Source organism: Tachysurus fulvidraco, chromosome 18, assembly GCF_022655615.1.
Source record: "Tachysurus fulvidraco isolate hzauxx_2018 chromosome 18, HZAU_PFXX_2.0, whole genome shotgun sequence".
NCBI lineage: Eukaryota > Metazoa > Chordata > Actinopteri > Siluriformes > Bagridae > Tachysurus > Tachysurus fulvidraco.
The window spans coordinates 17,478,478-17,493,440 of NC_062535.1; the positions used below are offsets into that span (position 1 = coordinate 17,478,478).

Below are 14,963 nucleotides of genomic sequence, written 5' to 3' on the forward strand. Positions count from 1 at the left end.
AATTTGTGATTTAAAAAAATACATAATGGATGAATAAGCTGATTAGAAAATCAGAATATACTGTAATTTTAGCTTGTGGTGAAATTGAAACTGTTAGAGACTGCTGAATACTGTAGGTGAAACCCCAACTGATATGTTTGAACACTTACTATGAATTCCACATAGATTCCTCCACTCTTGTCAAGTGGCTGCAGATCAGGAGTCAGTGAGAAGATTCTGTAAAGAACTGGGACAAAAATGATTAATTTGCTTTTTTATATGTCTTGCTGGAAATGTTAAATGTGTTTAATATTTGTACTGATCGAATATTTGGACTGCATCCTTCATCATAGCTTTTGGCCACATTACAGTCCAGTTTGTATTTCATCAGTGAGTCCAGACTGTTTTACCTGTTGTTCCAGGTGTGTAGATGCTCTTGTCTGTCTGAATGAACATGTATCCAGACTGAAATGTTACTAAGACCACTTTCTCGAGCACTTTGGAAGGAAACTCAGCCTGCAGATACACATACTGCTTCTCCAGTGGGTCTTCACTAAAGAAACCCTTATTGTCAGGAATCTGAGTCAAAGGAAAATTACACACTTAATTTTAGTGTTCAAATTAAGAAGCTACCTGACATCCCCTTTGTGTGTTTGACCACATTTATGAAATATATTTATGTCTTTATATAAACCCCAAATGTTGTTGTTTGGACAAAAGTGATGAAAAAATGAAGCATATAGCGATGGCCAACAGTTTTGAGAATGACACAAATATTAATTTTCACAAAGTCTGCTGCTTCCTTGTTTTTAGATATTTCTGTCAGATGTTACTAAGGTATACTGAAGTATAATAACAATCATTCATTTTAAAGGTTCCAGGCTTTTATTCGTAATTAGAATGATAGAGTGATCTCCAGTTTGGTCAAGATTCTTACCTGCGTTAATGAGAGAATCACTGACATTAGGTAATTTTATGGCAGGGCTGAAATGCAGTGGAAATGTTTGTGTGTGTGTGTGTGTGTGTGGGGGGGTGCTCAGTTGTATAAAACAAATGAGATGTGTACATCCCTCTTAATAAGAGCATCTGCCAAATGCTGGAAATGTAAATGTAAATGACCCTACAGGTTCAATTACTGTAAATGTATCACTTGAGTATTTCAAAATGTCGGGCAGCAAGAAATACCTTCCTTCTGCATGCCCATACCATCATGTTTCACCCCTGATGTCCTATTATCATACCAGACACCATCCAACACAAGCATGTTGAACTTCCTGTTCTTTGGCAAAGACAGGACATATTTTGCGGTTAACAGAACTAATAAAAGATTTCCTTACTGCTATGCCACCTCTATATCCAGCCTCCTGTGGCATTGTCTTGTGGTGCGAGATTAAATTAGAGGCCCCAGACAACTGCACGTCTCATACACAACTTTGGAAGCTGTTTTGAAGTTACACATTGAGATGATTTGCATCATCCTTTCAAAACAATTGTTCGTCTTCCTTGGTAGGCTGCAGTGCTTTATGGTCTGCATGGTACTGGTCTCACGCTGCTTTGCAATAATTCTCTGCAAGGACCTGGTGTGAGAGTTCAAATCCAATATACTCGCAATATCAGAAGCTGACTTGTATTATGCTATTTTGAGAAGATCCTGTTTGGTTGAAGCAGCCAGTCCCTTTCTCCTGACTATTTTCACAAAAACGCATAAACAACATCTAATAATATTGCCAACATAGCAACTGATAGATCTGTAATAATTATAGGCTGGAAATTATGCCTTAAAGCTTTGTATGGCAGCTTAGGCAATAATGATGTCTGCGGAATATGGCATGTGAAATTGTGTCATGAAAAATGAAATAGTTGAGATGTGGAGCGCATAAATTGTATGTGGGTGGGTGGGGGTGTGTGTGTGTGTGTGTGTGTGTACCGTTATGTCTACAATTGCCTGGTAGTTTTTATCAGCAGTGAGGACGACTGATTGAGATGTCAGTTCTGAAGATTTCTTTGGGTAGTTCTTCACACTGATCTTCACTTCGATGTTACCTCCATTATAATCCTGCGCTTCCACAAACACTTTCTCAGGGGTCCCCACACGCAGCAGGTTCGGGGCCACCAACACGTTACTGTTATAACAAACATGAAAACGTTCATTCAATTATTTATTTATTGTAATAATATAATATAACATTTGCTAACTGTAGAGTATAAGCAGAAATAAAAAAATTCAAGTTCGGGTCCCACAGAAAAAAAGTAGGTAAAGGTAAAAGACAATCTATGTGCATGTTTCAGATAAATTACTTTATCTACTTTACATTATTATTTATTATTATTATTATTATTATTATTATTATTATTATTATTATTATTATTATTATTATTATTAATTATTTATTTACTTTACATTAATTAAACATCTGACATGAAAGTGTTCTTCCTTTCATACGCAGATTTTAAATTTAAATATTCAAATTCCAATAAAGAGAGCACTATTGGCCATGTTCTCTGAGTGGGAGGGGTCTATTCTCTCACTCACCTGTCAATCAGAGCAACAGTCGCACACGTACACAGAAGAGGGAGGACAGCGCTTTAGTTCATGTGTGTGATGAAGAGTAATCAATAGTTTATGTCTCCACATCTGCTAGCTGTTGCAGGCCTATAATATGGATCGATTGGGCACCATAGTAAGGGGAAAGAGTGACTGAGTTTATGCGGCCCTCAGATGATTCTCGAATATTTCACAATTGTACACCGCGTCTGTGCTACTTCTCTTTTTTGTTTCTCACCTGTTTGTCACGTCGGTCTAATTTGTGATTTATAACTGGAATGATTTTCTAGGAGAAATAACGAAAGCTAACGGGCTGTGAGGTGCACAGAAACGCGGGTGTGGGATTGATCGAGTCACGACGCGCGCAATGTCCTTGTGTCTTAACGTGTCCTAACATGTCTGTGTTGTGTTCTATTGTGTTGTATTGTGTTGTTTTGTTGTATTATGTTGTGTTGTGTTGTACTCTGTTGTTGTATTGTGTTGTTTTGTTGTATTATGTTGTGTTGTGTTGTATTGTGTTTTGTTCTATTGTGTTTTGCTGTATTGTGTTGTGTTGTGTTCAATTTTACCATAATTGTGTAAAAAGAATAGACATGTCCATTTCACTATCTCCTGGTCTAAGCTCAAGTAAAGACACATGTGGTCATGAGAATAATGTAATCACGTGTGAAAAATAAAAGCTATATAAATGAAAGTAACAGTGTGAAAATTACACGTATAAATGTTGTGAAAAATTTGTGACACAATAAGAGTTGTTGCACTGCTATGTTTGTCTGTGTGTGTGTGTGTGTGTGTGTGTGTGTGTGTGTGTGTGTGTGTGTGTGTGTGTGTGTGTGTACTCACAGCGGGTCACATAAAGTAAGCAGGGGGAAAGATAGAAGCGCAGCCGTCAGCCACAGCAGGTCTACATGCATCCTTGCTGTTGGTCGGAGCTCAGTCTGGAGATGTGTGTTATCGAGCAGTACCACAGCTTTTAAACCAACATAACACACACACACACACACACACACACACACACACACACACACACACACACACACACACTACAGCACTCCTCTCCCACTGACCCACTAACACAATTGGGTGGGAAATTAAAACATACACAAATGTGCTGATTGTGCAGTAATAAGATTAATATGTTTAAAGAGATTTATATGGAGTTGTACATTTCCCCAACATAACTATATTTTATTTATTTAATGAATACTGGGAAGATTTCCTTATTTTCTTATTTAACATATTTGTTTCTAAATTATTTATTAATGAATTGTTTCCTGTTGCAGTTTATTGCAGATTCCAGGTTTTTGCTTTGCTTTTACTTGTAATATAAAAATATATTTTCTCTTTGCAATTTTACAAGACAAAAAATTTTTTTTAGAAAATTTATTTATTTCAGGTTTTAAATATAAATACATTATATATTTGTAAAAATGCTTTAAAGCATTGTTTTTTTATTTATTATGTATTTATTATGCTGTGTTTGTTATTTATTTAATGTATTTTCTGATATCTGTTTGATTAGACTGTGATGCAGGCCACCCCACACCCCTCAAGCAAAACATTTACAGGAACCCCATAGGCCTCATATAGGTCAAGTATCCACTATAGTAACAATTGTTTAATATTATCTTAGTAGGAGACTATTGTTTTGCTGGCTGTGCTACACAGATGCATGCGAAGGGTTAATCCAGCAGATTTCCTGTAAATCAGCCAAAATTGTGTAAATTCAACCTTCGATCCTTTAAACTTTGTTATTGACTGTATCGGTGTCAGCAAGTGAAAACGTAATAAGTAATTATTTGAAAGAGTTTTTGCACAAATCCTATACATTATCTCATGGACCTGCTCCCAAGAAACTGTGTGTCAGCGCTGTTTCTGTTTATTGTCTTTTGTATATTGTCTTTTTTTGTATTTTTTGTGTTGTACTTTTCGTCTGCACTGTCTGGACTGTCTTGTTTGTTTTGTCCTGCACTGTTTGCACAGGTCGCACAGTTGCACTTTATGTGGCTAGGACTACTTACTAAGTCCTCAGCCCTGTCTTTGTTTTTATGTAGCACCCCAATCCTGGAGAAACATTGTCTCGTGTCACTGTGTACTGCAACAGCTATATATGGTTGTAATGACAATAAAAGCTTCTTGACTGGACTTGAGATGATTTCCACATTTCAATTGCATTTTTACACTGATGCAGGATAATCAATTTCATGCGTGCATGTGTGTGAGTGTGTGTGTGTGTGAGAGAGAGAGAGAGAGAGAGAGAGAGTGTGTGTGTGTGTGTGTGTGTGTGTGTGTGAAGTGACATGACATACGGCTAAGTACATAAGGCGACCCATACTCAGAATTCATTCTCTGCATTTAACCCATCCAAAGTGCACACACAGCAGTGAACACACTCATACACCCTGAACACACACCCATTTATGCTCCAGCACCCGGGGAGCAGTTAGGGGGGTTCGGTGCCTTGCTCACGGGCACGTTAGTCATGGTATTGCCGGCCCGAGACTCGAACTCACAACCTAGGCATGTGTGTGTGTGTGTGTGTGTGTGTGTGTGTGTGTGTGTGTGTGTGTGTGTGTGTCTCCTGAACTGCTCAAACTCAAGTCCCTGCTGTTTTAAATTTTTAAACAGAGGCAAAATTAATAGATGCAATATATATATATATATATATATATATATATATATTTGAATAATCTTGAAAACATAAGACACCTCACTGTCGGCAGGTCAATGCAGCTCATTTGCATTAGGAACAGGTAAGCGGTACCACCACCCCCAAACAAACAAACAAACAAACAAACAAACAAACAAACACACAAATAAATAAATAAATAAATAAATAAATAAATAAATAAATAAATAAATAAATAAAATACACTTTCCTCTGGACGTTTCTTCTACCCTTTCTGTCCACACTGAAAAAGGGGACGTGTTCAGCACGAATAAAAAAAAAATTCGGTTTCTCGACAAAACATGAATTCGTTTCTCGTCTTAAACATAATAAATACAACTTTCTCAATAACACACGCGAGACCAATTCATTTAATATTAACGTAAACCTATGACAATAAATTCTTCTGTATTCTGGGGAATTTTTAGGCGAATAAAACGTTTATTTTTATAACACACACACTCACTCCCACACAACGGACAATTTTCCAGAGATGCCAATCAACCTACCATGGTTGTCTTTGGACCGGGGGATGAAACCGGAGTACCCGGAGGAAACCCCCGAGGCACGGGGAGAACATGCAAACTCCACACACACAAGGCGAGGCGGGAATCGAACCCCGACCCATGGAGGTGTGAGGCGAACGTGCTAACCACTAAGCAACCGTGCTCCCCTGTCTTAAACATAAACATTCTGGGGAACTTTTAGGCGAATAAAATGTTTATTCGTATAGCGTATATTTCAGTGCACTGTGTTCTTCTTGTTGTGTAGGCTAAAAGATTTTTTCTTTGTCTGCCAAAGTAATGTTTTAGTTATTAACGTTATTAAAGGCGAGAACAGGAAAGAAAACGGGTTTGTTTTGTAATAACGCGCACCGCGAATCACGTGACCGTCGGACAGGTGGATGAGGAACAGGTGCGGGATGTTCGTTCGGCTTTTCGAATAATAATAATAATAATAATAATAATAATAATAATAATAATAATAATAATAATAATAACAAATTTCGCTTAAAAGTATCATCACAAGTCGGAAGTATCACTGAGATAAATACGGACATGTTTCCTGTCAGGTAAAACAGGTGCAGCAGCTTCACACAGAACAAACAGTCAATCTGTTCAGGTGAGAAAATAAACCCAGTACATTATCTTCACCAAGATGTGTTGTGTTTTAGGGGTTAACTCCAGTGACTTTTCATAATGTTCTTTTTCTCTTAACTTTTTTAAAAAATATATATTTTTAATAAATCTATTGGAATCATCTGTTTGTTGTAAGAAAACAAACCAAACTGTTTTAGTTCACTTTGTACGTGACGTAAACACGCTGAGAAACTGGACATTCAACATAGTTCTAACTAACATTGTGTGTTGCCAGATTGGTATGTTTTCAATGACTGTGTGGCACAATAAACAGCAAATACATATAAATTGCCATTTGAATTATTTTATGAGTGTAGTGTAGTAAATATAAATACTGTATTATGAGTGTACTGTAAATAAATAAAAATAAAGCAAGAGAGTAACACCTTTTTTACCCTGATGTACATCAAATGTTTTATTTTTATATCATTTAGTGTGTATTTTGCATTCCTTCATGCGGTCGTTGAACAAATGTCTATAATGTTCTACATTTTATTTAAAGCTTATATCTGAAATTTATTCAAATTCATTTCACTTCATTTGAATAGTGCATTTTAACCATGGTCTTAAAGCAGTTTTACAGAAATATATAATCAAATACATATAAAAATAATAAAGTTTAAAATTAAATTAACTAACCCTAACCCAAATGTATTCCTAATCCTGAATTCATAACTTTGTGGCAATATTCATTATTAAATGCTACACAAATCAAATTGAATTTAATTAATCAGGTTGAATGTTAAAACACACACCACTCCCAATATAAGAAGAATCTGACCTAAAGATTGATTGATCTGACCTGATGCTGCTGTGTATAAATGTATACAGATCCCAGTATTATATCTCTGCCTAAAAAGAGAGAAATGTAATAAAAAAATAAATAAAAATAAGGCTATATCAATTTATAATGGTGAAGATTTAGTTAGAGACATAACAGCAACAGGAAACCCAACTTCCTGCCCATGAAAATTGTACTGCTTGTATTGAGAACATAATTTTGGCTTTTAGAATGTTGAGTATTATAATGTTGGGTATTATAATGTTGGGTATTACATGAGCAGTAGTAATAGTTCACGGTAGCAGGCGGTCGTTTTATTGTTCATTCATTTGTGCTCTTAAATCAGTCATTAAATCCAAATCTAATCATTAACCCCATCAGTGATGAGTAATTCTCTGACAGAGGACTCTTTCATGGTTCTGTGTGCATGTGAGAATAACACAGTGATGTTTTTCCCCAATCTGCAGGGGGAAATGACCTGTAATGTTGTGTAATGTTGGAGGAATGACACCATAAGTACACCCACCCTGTTGTGAGTCAGGGTTGAACCAAAATGAACCATTTCCTGAACCAAAGAAAACTTTAAGTGTGTTTCCACTATAGGAAAAAGGGCAGAGTCCATCCTTGAGGCACTTTCTTAATTCCTTGGGTGGAATTATATAGGTAGGTCTTTAATTACAGCATAATTATAAAACTATTCATTTCATGTATTACATAATCATAGTTCCCATAGTTCTAACATTGTAAATTAACTTTATTCTGTAGAATTTTCTCATGTCATAAACTCTATCTCTAAATTTAATTTGAAACCACATTTTCCTATGTCAATTAGTTGGTCTTCATTAACATATTTTGTGTGTGTGTGTGTGTGTGTGTGTGTGTGTGTGTGTGTGTGTGTGTGTGTGTGTGTGTGTGTGTGTGTGTGTGTGTTTGTGTGTTAAGGGACAATGGTGGTATTGATGCTGACTGATGTGCATCTGGTCCTGGCATGTTTCTCGCTCGTTGCTCTCCCCACAGTACTGATGGTATGTTTGCTGTGCAGAAAACGTTGGACTGAAGGAACCTACAGGCCGAGCGCAGAGGAGCAAAAACAGTCTGAAAGCCAGGATTCAGAGAAACCAGGCCTTCCGTTACCTCTGCCCAAAGAGGAGCGACTGATCTGAGACCCTCCTTTAGCTCACTGTGAAGCAGCTTCAAAGTGCGATTCATTCATTCATTCATTCATTCATTTTCTACCGCTTATCCGAACTACCTCGGGTCACGGGGAGCCTGTGCCTATCTCAGGCATCATCGGGCATCGAGGCAGGATACACCCTGGACGGAGTGCTATGGACAATTGTCCAGAGATGCCAATCAACCTACCATGCATGTCTTTGGACCGGGGGAGGAAACCGGAGTACCCGGAGGAAACCCCCGAGGCACGGGGAGAACATGCAAACTCCACTCACACAAGGTGGAGGCGGGAATCGAACCCCTAACCCTGGAGGTGTGAGGCAAATGTGTTAACCACTAAGCCACCGTGCCCCCCTGAAGTGTGATTATAAATCAAAATTTTATTGATGAAATATGATGAAATAATGGCATCTAAGAGGATTCTGTTCCACCCTAAAACCACAGCTGATGCTCTACATATCAGTGTATTCCATAATACATTACATTGGACACTGATGATACTTTCTTACTCAATACTGGACAAACGTGGTCATGGCTGAATATTGAGCCGCAGTGTGTATGTTCTTCATATTGTACAAAAGTCATATTATTCATTACACCGATATTAACAGCACCAGAACACTGAAGTTTTCTGCTTTTTCAGTCAATGCAGAAAATAACATTTACTCAAAGGAAAAGCTGATTTACTGAAGAAAAAAGATGTATAGTGTGAGCATAGTTTTTTATTTTTGGATCACTTATGAATTGACAGATGTTACTGATAAGAGGACAAATGACACTGACTCCATTCTTTCCAAATTAAAAAAAAAACAAAAACAACAGAGATGGCCCGATGGCCCACTGCAAAGTGGTGCATTTATTTTTATGGTTTGGAGATGAGAGATTGGTAAACCTGTCATCCACCAATTATCCACTTCCTATAAAATATGACTCCCTGTCAGTATGGATTCACTTCTCAGTCATGACCGTCGTGTTGTGTGTGTTTCAGTTCGAGTCCTTCCTTTTAACTGACTAGAAAATCAGCTAATGAGAAGTTATTCTTTAAAAAAGAAGATATATCTTTACATATTATTTTCCTCGCAGTTTGTTCTCTAGTCCACATTAAAACAGAATTATGTGTCGTTGAAAATGTTCTCCAAAGTGGAGGGGAAAAAAGTCACAAAACAAAGTGTAGCTTTTGAACCAGGTATCGAACATGTTGCATGTTTTGGTGTTTGTGTGTTCGATTCTGTTTCAGCTGCTTTTATTCTGCATTTCTTTTTTTAAAGTGTTATTGCACCATTTTATCAACCTTGTGTTGAGCCATTGATACAAATGATGTCATCATTATGCGACAGTATTCAGCTGCCACTAAAGTCAGTGCTTTTTAATTTTTTTTAATCAATTGCTGTGTTTGTGATATTTCCGTCCTTGAACTATTCCGATTTGTCTTGCTCTGTTCTTTGACATATTAAGCATGATGACTGGTAGAAACTTTCTGTTTGGTGTGTGTTGGTTTGGTTTCTGTTTTTTGGTGAGAGAATTTTCTTCTTTCTGTAGTTTTATTATAAGGTAGTTCGATCAGTCGGTGGGTTTTTTATGTTGTATTGGCCTTATTCTTTTTAATGGTATATAGCTAAATGTATATATTTTATCATCTCAGAAATGATAACCTATTGACTTATCTCCTATGTCACATTTTATCACAATAACATGCTGCAAGAGTTATCGATCGATTTCTTTTTGGGTCAATGGTTATGCCACTATTTACTAAGTGACAGAGTACAAAGCCCACCGATATAATCATTAATGTAAAAAAATAGTTTCAGCTCTCCAAATACCAAAAGTTGGAGGTTGGAAGTAATAAAGTACAATTAATGTATTAATGCACCATATTTCCTTTTTCCAATATCTGTAGGATCGTGTAAAATCACTCAATATTGTATTTAAAAAATCACTCCATTATAAAGTCAAAGGTTAACATTTTAGCACCTTCTAAACTGTCACATGCGAGCGTGTCCTGTGCAGGATTTTATTTCTGATGAGAATTGGTATCAGATATACGTTACAATCGACAGCTAACACAAACGTAAAAGTGCACTGATTGGTGTGAAAATTGCAGGTGATATTTATAAGCTTCATGCTTGCTACATGCTACAAGAAGTTGGGTATGAGGAGATACTGTAAGGAGAACCCATGGATAGAAGTTTTCTTCATGAATTTCTGCATGTCGAACTGTTCATGCATGCAGTAAATAAATTATGCAGTAGTGAAGAGAAGAAGGTCTCTACAATCTACTGAGCATTATTGTGCTGGTGATGTTTGTTGCTTTCCTGCATTACATCAATTTTGAGTAGAATTGAGAAAACTTTTGTTCAACTGTTGCTTGCTTGAGCATAACTTCGGGAAGATGCGGGTGGCCGTTTTTATGTGTCTAGCATGTGATAACCTTCACCTTCCCTGGATGTGCGCTGTTGTATGATAGGAGACGTAACTAGTGGAAGTCCGGTAAATTAGGGAGGAACTAACTTAGTTCACTTTAACTAATATCTGAATAAATGTGTCTGTGTCTTGTGTGAGTTTTGCTTCTGCTTTTTACCTTCAATTTTTATTAAGACTATAAATAGGTGACGTATGTAATGGTGTTTGTCAATTTTACAGGTTTATTTATATATATATATATATATATATTGCTCTCTTTCTTGAATGAAGATCTTGGTTACTTTCCAGAACTGATTGCACTCATTGGTTTATTTCATTAGACAATAAAACTTTTATTTTGGGATTAAATGTTTTAAAATCAGACTAAATAAATGTGCTTCAGTATTGCAAACTGATTTTTTAACAGCAGGATTATTGCATGGTGATGATCTCTGGTATCTTGCATCGGCATGGTCATGACGTTTTCCCTCCAGTCAATCACTGCTCAAATCTCTTTTTAAGTTCAGACACTTTCGGTGGTGGCAGGTCTTCGTCATCTGTAGCTGTGTCTGACAACTTGGATGCGGTTGGTGATTTAATGGTCAAGTCATCTGTTTTTGTATTCACAGTCAACCGAACTACTCCGGGAGCTTTTGGAGAGAGCTTTAGAGATGATCTCACAGTCTCAGGTGAGCTCTTGGTCTGGTAGGCCTTGACCTGGAAAAGGGCCACTTTGGAGAGCACTTTAGGAGTTGCTTGTTCTCTGCACACTTCTTGCTCATCTTTTTTGGCTGTGTTAACTAATGTCTCTGCCTTTAGTTGTTCCTCAGCCACTGGCTGCTTTCCCTGGGATGAGTCTTTATCTGGACTCCCTGCCTTGTTCCCATGAATTAGATCTTGGTGTCCAACACAGTGTTGTTTGTTTATTGCTTCTTTTCTTGGCCTCTCATGAGCTCCACTGGTTTCCTCCTCCTCATCATCATCATCATCATCATCATCAGGTTTGGATCTGCAAGTTCTTTCCTGATTTTCTTCTGGTGTGCTGCTATTTTCCTGATGATTTTTTCCTGATGATCTGCTAGATTCACCCTGATCTACTTCTGACAAACTGCTAGGCTCTAATTGATTTTCACCGGATGAACTGCTAGTTTTTTTACAGTCTCCATTCAGCTCCTCTTCTAGTTCTTCCTTTAGGTCCACAAGATCCTCCACTAATCTTCCAAGATCCGTAGATGGCTCCTCCTCCCTCGACATACCGTGACCCTCTCTCACTCCCTCTCTCATGTCCCTCTCTGGTACATCACTTGGAAGCTCAGACTCCACCTCCTCTATATCTAGACCCTCTTCATGCCCTTCTTCCCAGCTCATCAGACTGCCATTGTTCCCAGTGGAAAGACTCAAGCTCTCCTGACTAGGTGTGGCCAAGCTCCTCTGGAACACATGAGGGGTAAAATGAAAAAAATAAAAAAAATGAAAATGATTGATCATCAGTGTGCATGTGTTTGTGCATGTGCGTGTGTGCGCTCACTCGGCTGATGAAGTCAGTGCAGTCAGAAGTGAAAACATCGAGGCTGCGTGTGCTGTACAACAGGCCCGGCTCTGCTGAGCTCTGAGTGTTTAACGACTCGAAGATCTCCCCTAGCAAGTCCATCTCCTCAAGGTCAGCCATCACAGAGAACTCTTCCTCCTCTGTGAGATCATCAGAAGCTAACACTATATGGCTGCAAACAAAAACACCAAAGGATTAAGCATTATTATTTTTTATTCAAGAATAGGTAATAGTTTTTCCCCTGAGAACTGATATTCAATCTTGTGGATTACGTCACTTTTTTTCACTTGCATTATAGCCATAATAGCATCAGCAGGCTCTGTGACCATGAAATTGCAATAAATAAAATAAACAAACTGTCCTGAAGATGTCAGAAAACATAGTAACAGCTTTACCTCTATTACAAAACACTGATACCAGAGACTCCTTCAATTAAAAAAAGTCATCATTTTTAACATTTAAACATGTTATAATTCCTTTTGTATGAGTCCTTGTGAACAAGCTGTAGAACAGGAAGTCCAACAATTGCCTCTGGGGAACAGACACAGAACACACACACACACACGCACACACACACGCACACACACACGCACACACACACACACACACACACACACGCACACACACACACACACGCACACGCACACACACACACAAACACACACACAAACACACACACAAACACACACACACACACACACCTCTCCTCTCCCCAACTGTTGTCTTTTGGTGGTTCCTCCTCCTGTTGGCTGGCTGCTTTGTGTGTCGGCCTGCGTGGTCGGGACTGGAAAAATCAATGACAACATTAACATCCACATTCAATATTTTTAATCCAAACTCAAGCAAATCTTTATAAAATATCATATGTATTTAAACCAAGGCACAAAAATGTGTCCCTGGTCTAACTTGGTTTTGTAACATCAGAGCTGTTAAAACAAAGATAAACGAATGAGCTTCAGTTTCTAACAGAAATGTCCTCTGACCAGAATAATAAACAAATAATCAGCTTCATGTTTGATCAGATGAATCTGATCTTCTATGATCTTCTACCATGTAAAGCAAATCTCTGGACTGCTTTGCTCATCACCCAGTGAGTGTATTGATTCATTTGAGCCCTAGTGGAGTGTGGGATGTGGGATTCACCTTTCCAAAATGCTGTGTGATCGGTAATCTGTTCTGAAGGCAGTCGGATTTGTTGACTCGGTATGAGTGTGTGCTGCACACAGAACCTCCTCTCTGGAGAGCCTGTTTCTGCTCCTGACACACATACAGTCTTCTCTTTACAAGATGTTTCTGATTTATTTGTTTTCTCACACACACATAATTGTTGTGTTATTTACCTTTGATGAAATAAGATTCTTCAGCTTGCTGTGATACGTGACCTAAAAGAGAACAGGACGAAGAAAAGTGGCTAATACCATCAGATAACTCTAAAACCAATTGAGACCCTTTATAAGCAAACCTTAAAAATATTAGATCAAAAACCTGGTGGTCATCACCACTGTAATATCATTACTAAATACAACTTATTCAATTCTAACAATTTCTTACATTATCAAGATGCCTGTCTCATTTTTAAAATTTTACATGGGCTTGCACCCCCACCACTGCGTGAATTTATAAAACTGAGGAATAACAGTGATAGGGCAAACATGGCAGCTACAAGGGGAGACTGTGTTATACAGTATATAGGCGAAGTAAGTTTGGTCAAACAGTCTTTTCAGTACGGGCCTCAAATTATTGGAATGGTCTCCCTACTGAACTCAGAAAGAGCACCAGCTATTCATCATTTAAACTCAAACTCAAGAAATGGATTAAAAACACTCAAAATTGTAATCATCAATAGTTAACTTATTTTATTTTTGGTACTGCCCATTTTTGTATTGTACTATTATCTATCTAGGGTTCTAACTTGTTTTGTGTTTTTCATGTATTTAATTTTTGTACTATGATACTGTGTTGACCTGCCAAGGGACTGCAGATGAAAAATAGCTCTTCAGCTAATTCTGGAAATGTACATTTTGAGTGTAAACAAAAAATGTTGATTGATGTGCATTGTCCCTTTCAAATAAATAAATAAATAAATAAATAAAAAAAATCTGATCACACAGTAGATAAAACGATTTCTAATTTGATTTATTTCCATTTATGCGACGCCACATGCTATATGGTAGGTTTTAAACGCACCAAGCATATTTTTTTAAGAAACAAGAATGTACTATAAAATTATAATTATGTTCTTGAACTGGACCTGGCTTATTGTAGATGCTGTGTATTTTAGTATGATGAATGTTTTTTTAAACAGTATGCTGTATGTAGACGTATGAGCACTAAATGTACAAGGTTCCAGAGACATGGAGTCGGCAGACGACTCGGACAAGGAAATGCGTTCCATATTATTGCTTCATTTTTTAATATAACCAAATTACCTACATCATGTCGTTCAGAGCAGTTCATACTATAAATTAAAATTATAAATAATTCCAATCTTAATTCTGTCAGCATTTATGCGATCAATACGGAAGCCCTAAGAGGCCATGCATTATACTGTATTTTTTCAAACATCCTTCTGTAGCCATTCGGAAATTTCCGGTTTCTTAAGCTGCCAATGAATCTGACTACACGTTCAGGGTCACTATATTGTCTTCGAGGATAAAGTTACAGAACTGAGAGCCTCCATTTTAAGCGTCAGACGCTTATGTGGAAGTTGTTAGAGAGCTGTTTCAGTT

General features: G+C 37.5%; 2 protein-coding genes across 2 annotated transcripts in view; both read right to left on the bottom strand.

The window, feature by feature from the left end:
- The window catches only part of LOC113636345 (complement C3-like), a 43,862-nt gene extending 40,338 nt beyond the window's left edge, over window positions 1–3,524 (bottom strand). Inside the window, exons 1-4 of the mRNA XM_027136387.2 lie at window positions 3,368–3,524; window positions 1,907–2,102; window positions 390–558; window positions 150–226 (exon numbers count right to left, since the gene is read on the bottom strand). Coding sequence (XP_026992188.2) covers window positions 150–226; window positions 390–558; window positions 1,907–2,102; window positions 3,368–3,438 — 513 coding nt within the window. The 5' untranslated portion in view covers window positions 3,439–3,524. The remainder of the gene's footprint in view (window positions 1–149; window positions 227–389; window positions 559–1,906; window positions 2,103–3,367) is intronic.
- A 7,473-nt stretch (window positions 3,525–10,997) lies between these two features.
- Window positions 10,998–14,963, bottom strand: part of dennd1c (DENN domain containing 1C) — a 15,956-nt gene continuing 11,990 nt past the window's right edge. Inside the window, exons 18-22 of the mRNA XM_027136395.2 lie at window positions 13,575–13,616; window positions 13,378–13,491; window positions 12,936–13,018; window positions 12,214–12,406; window positions 10,998–12,116 (exon numbers count right to left, since the gene is read on the bottom strand). Coding sequence (XP_026992196.2) covers window positions 11,184–12,116; window positions 12,214–12,406; window positions 12,936–13,018; window positions 13,378–13,491; window positions 13,575–13,616 — 1,365 coding nt within the window. The 3' untranslated portion in view covers window positions 10,998–11,183. The remainder of the gene's footprint in view (window positions 12,117–12,213; window positions 12,407–12,935; window positions 13,019–13,377; window positions 13,492–13,574; window positions 13,617–14,963) is intronic.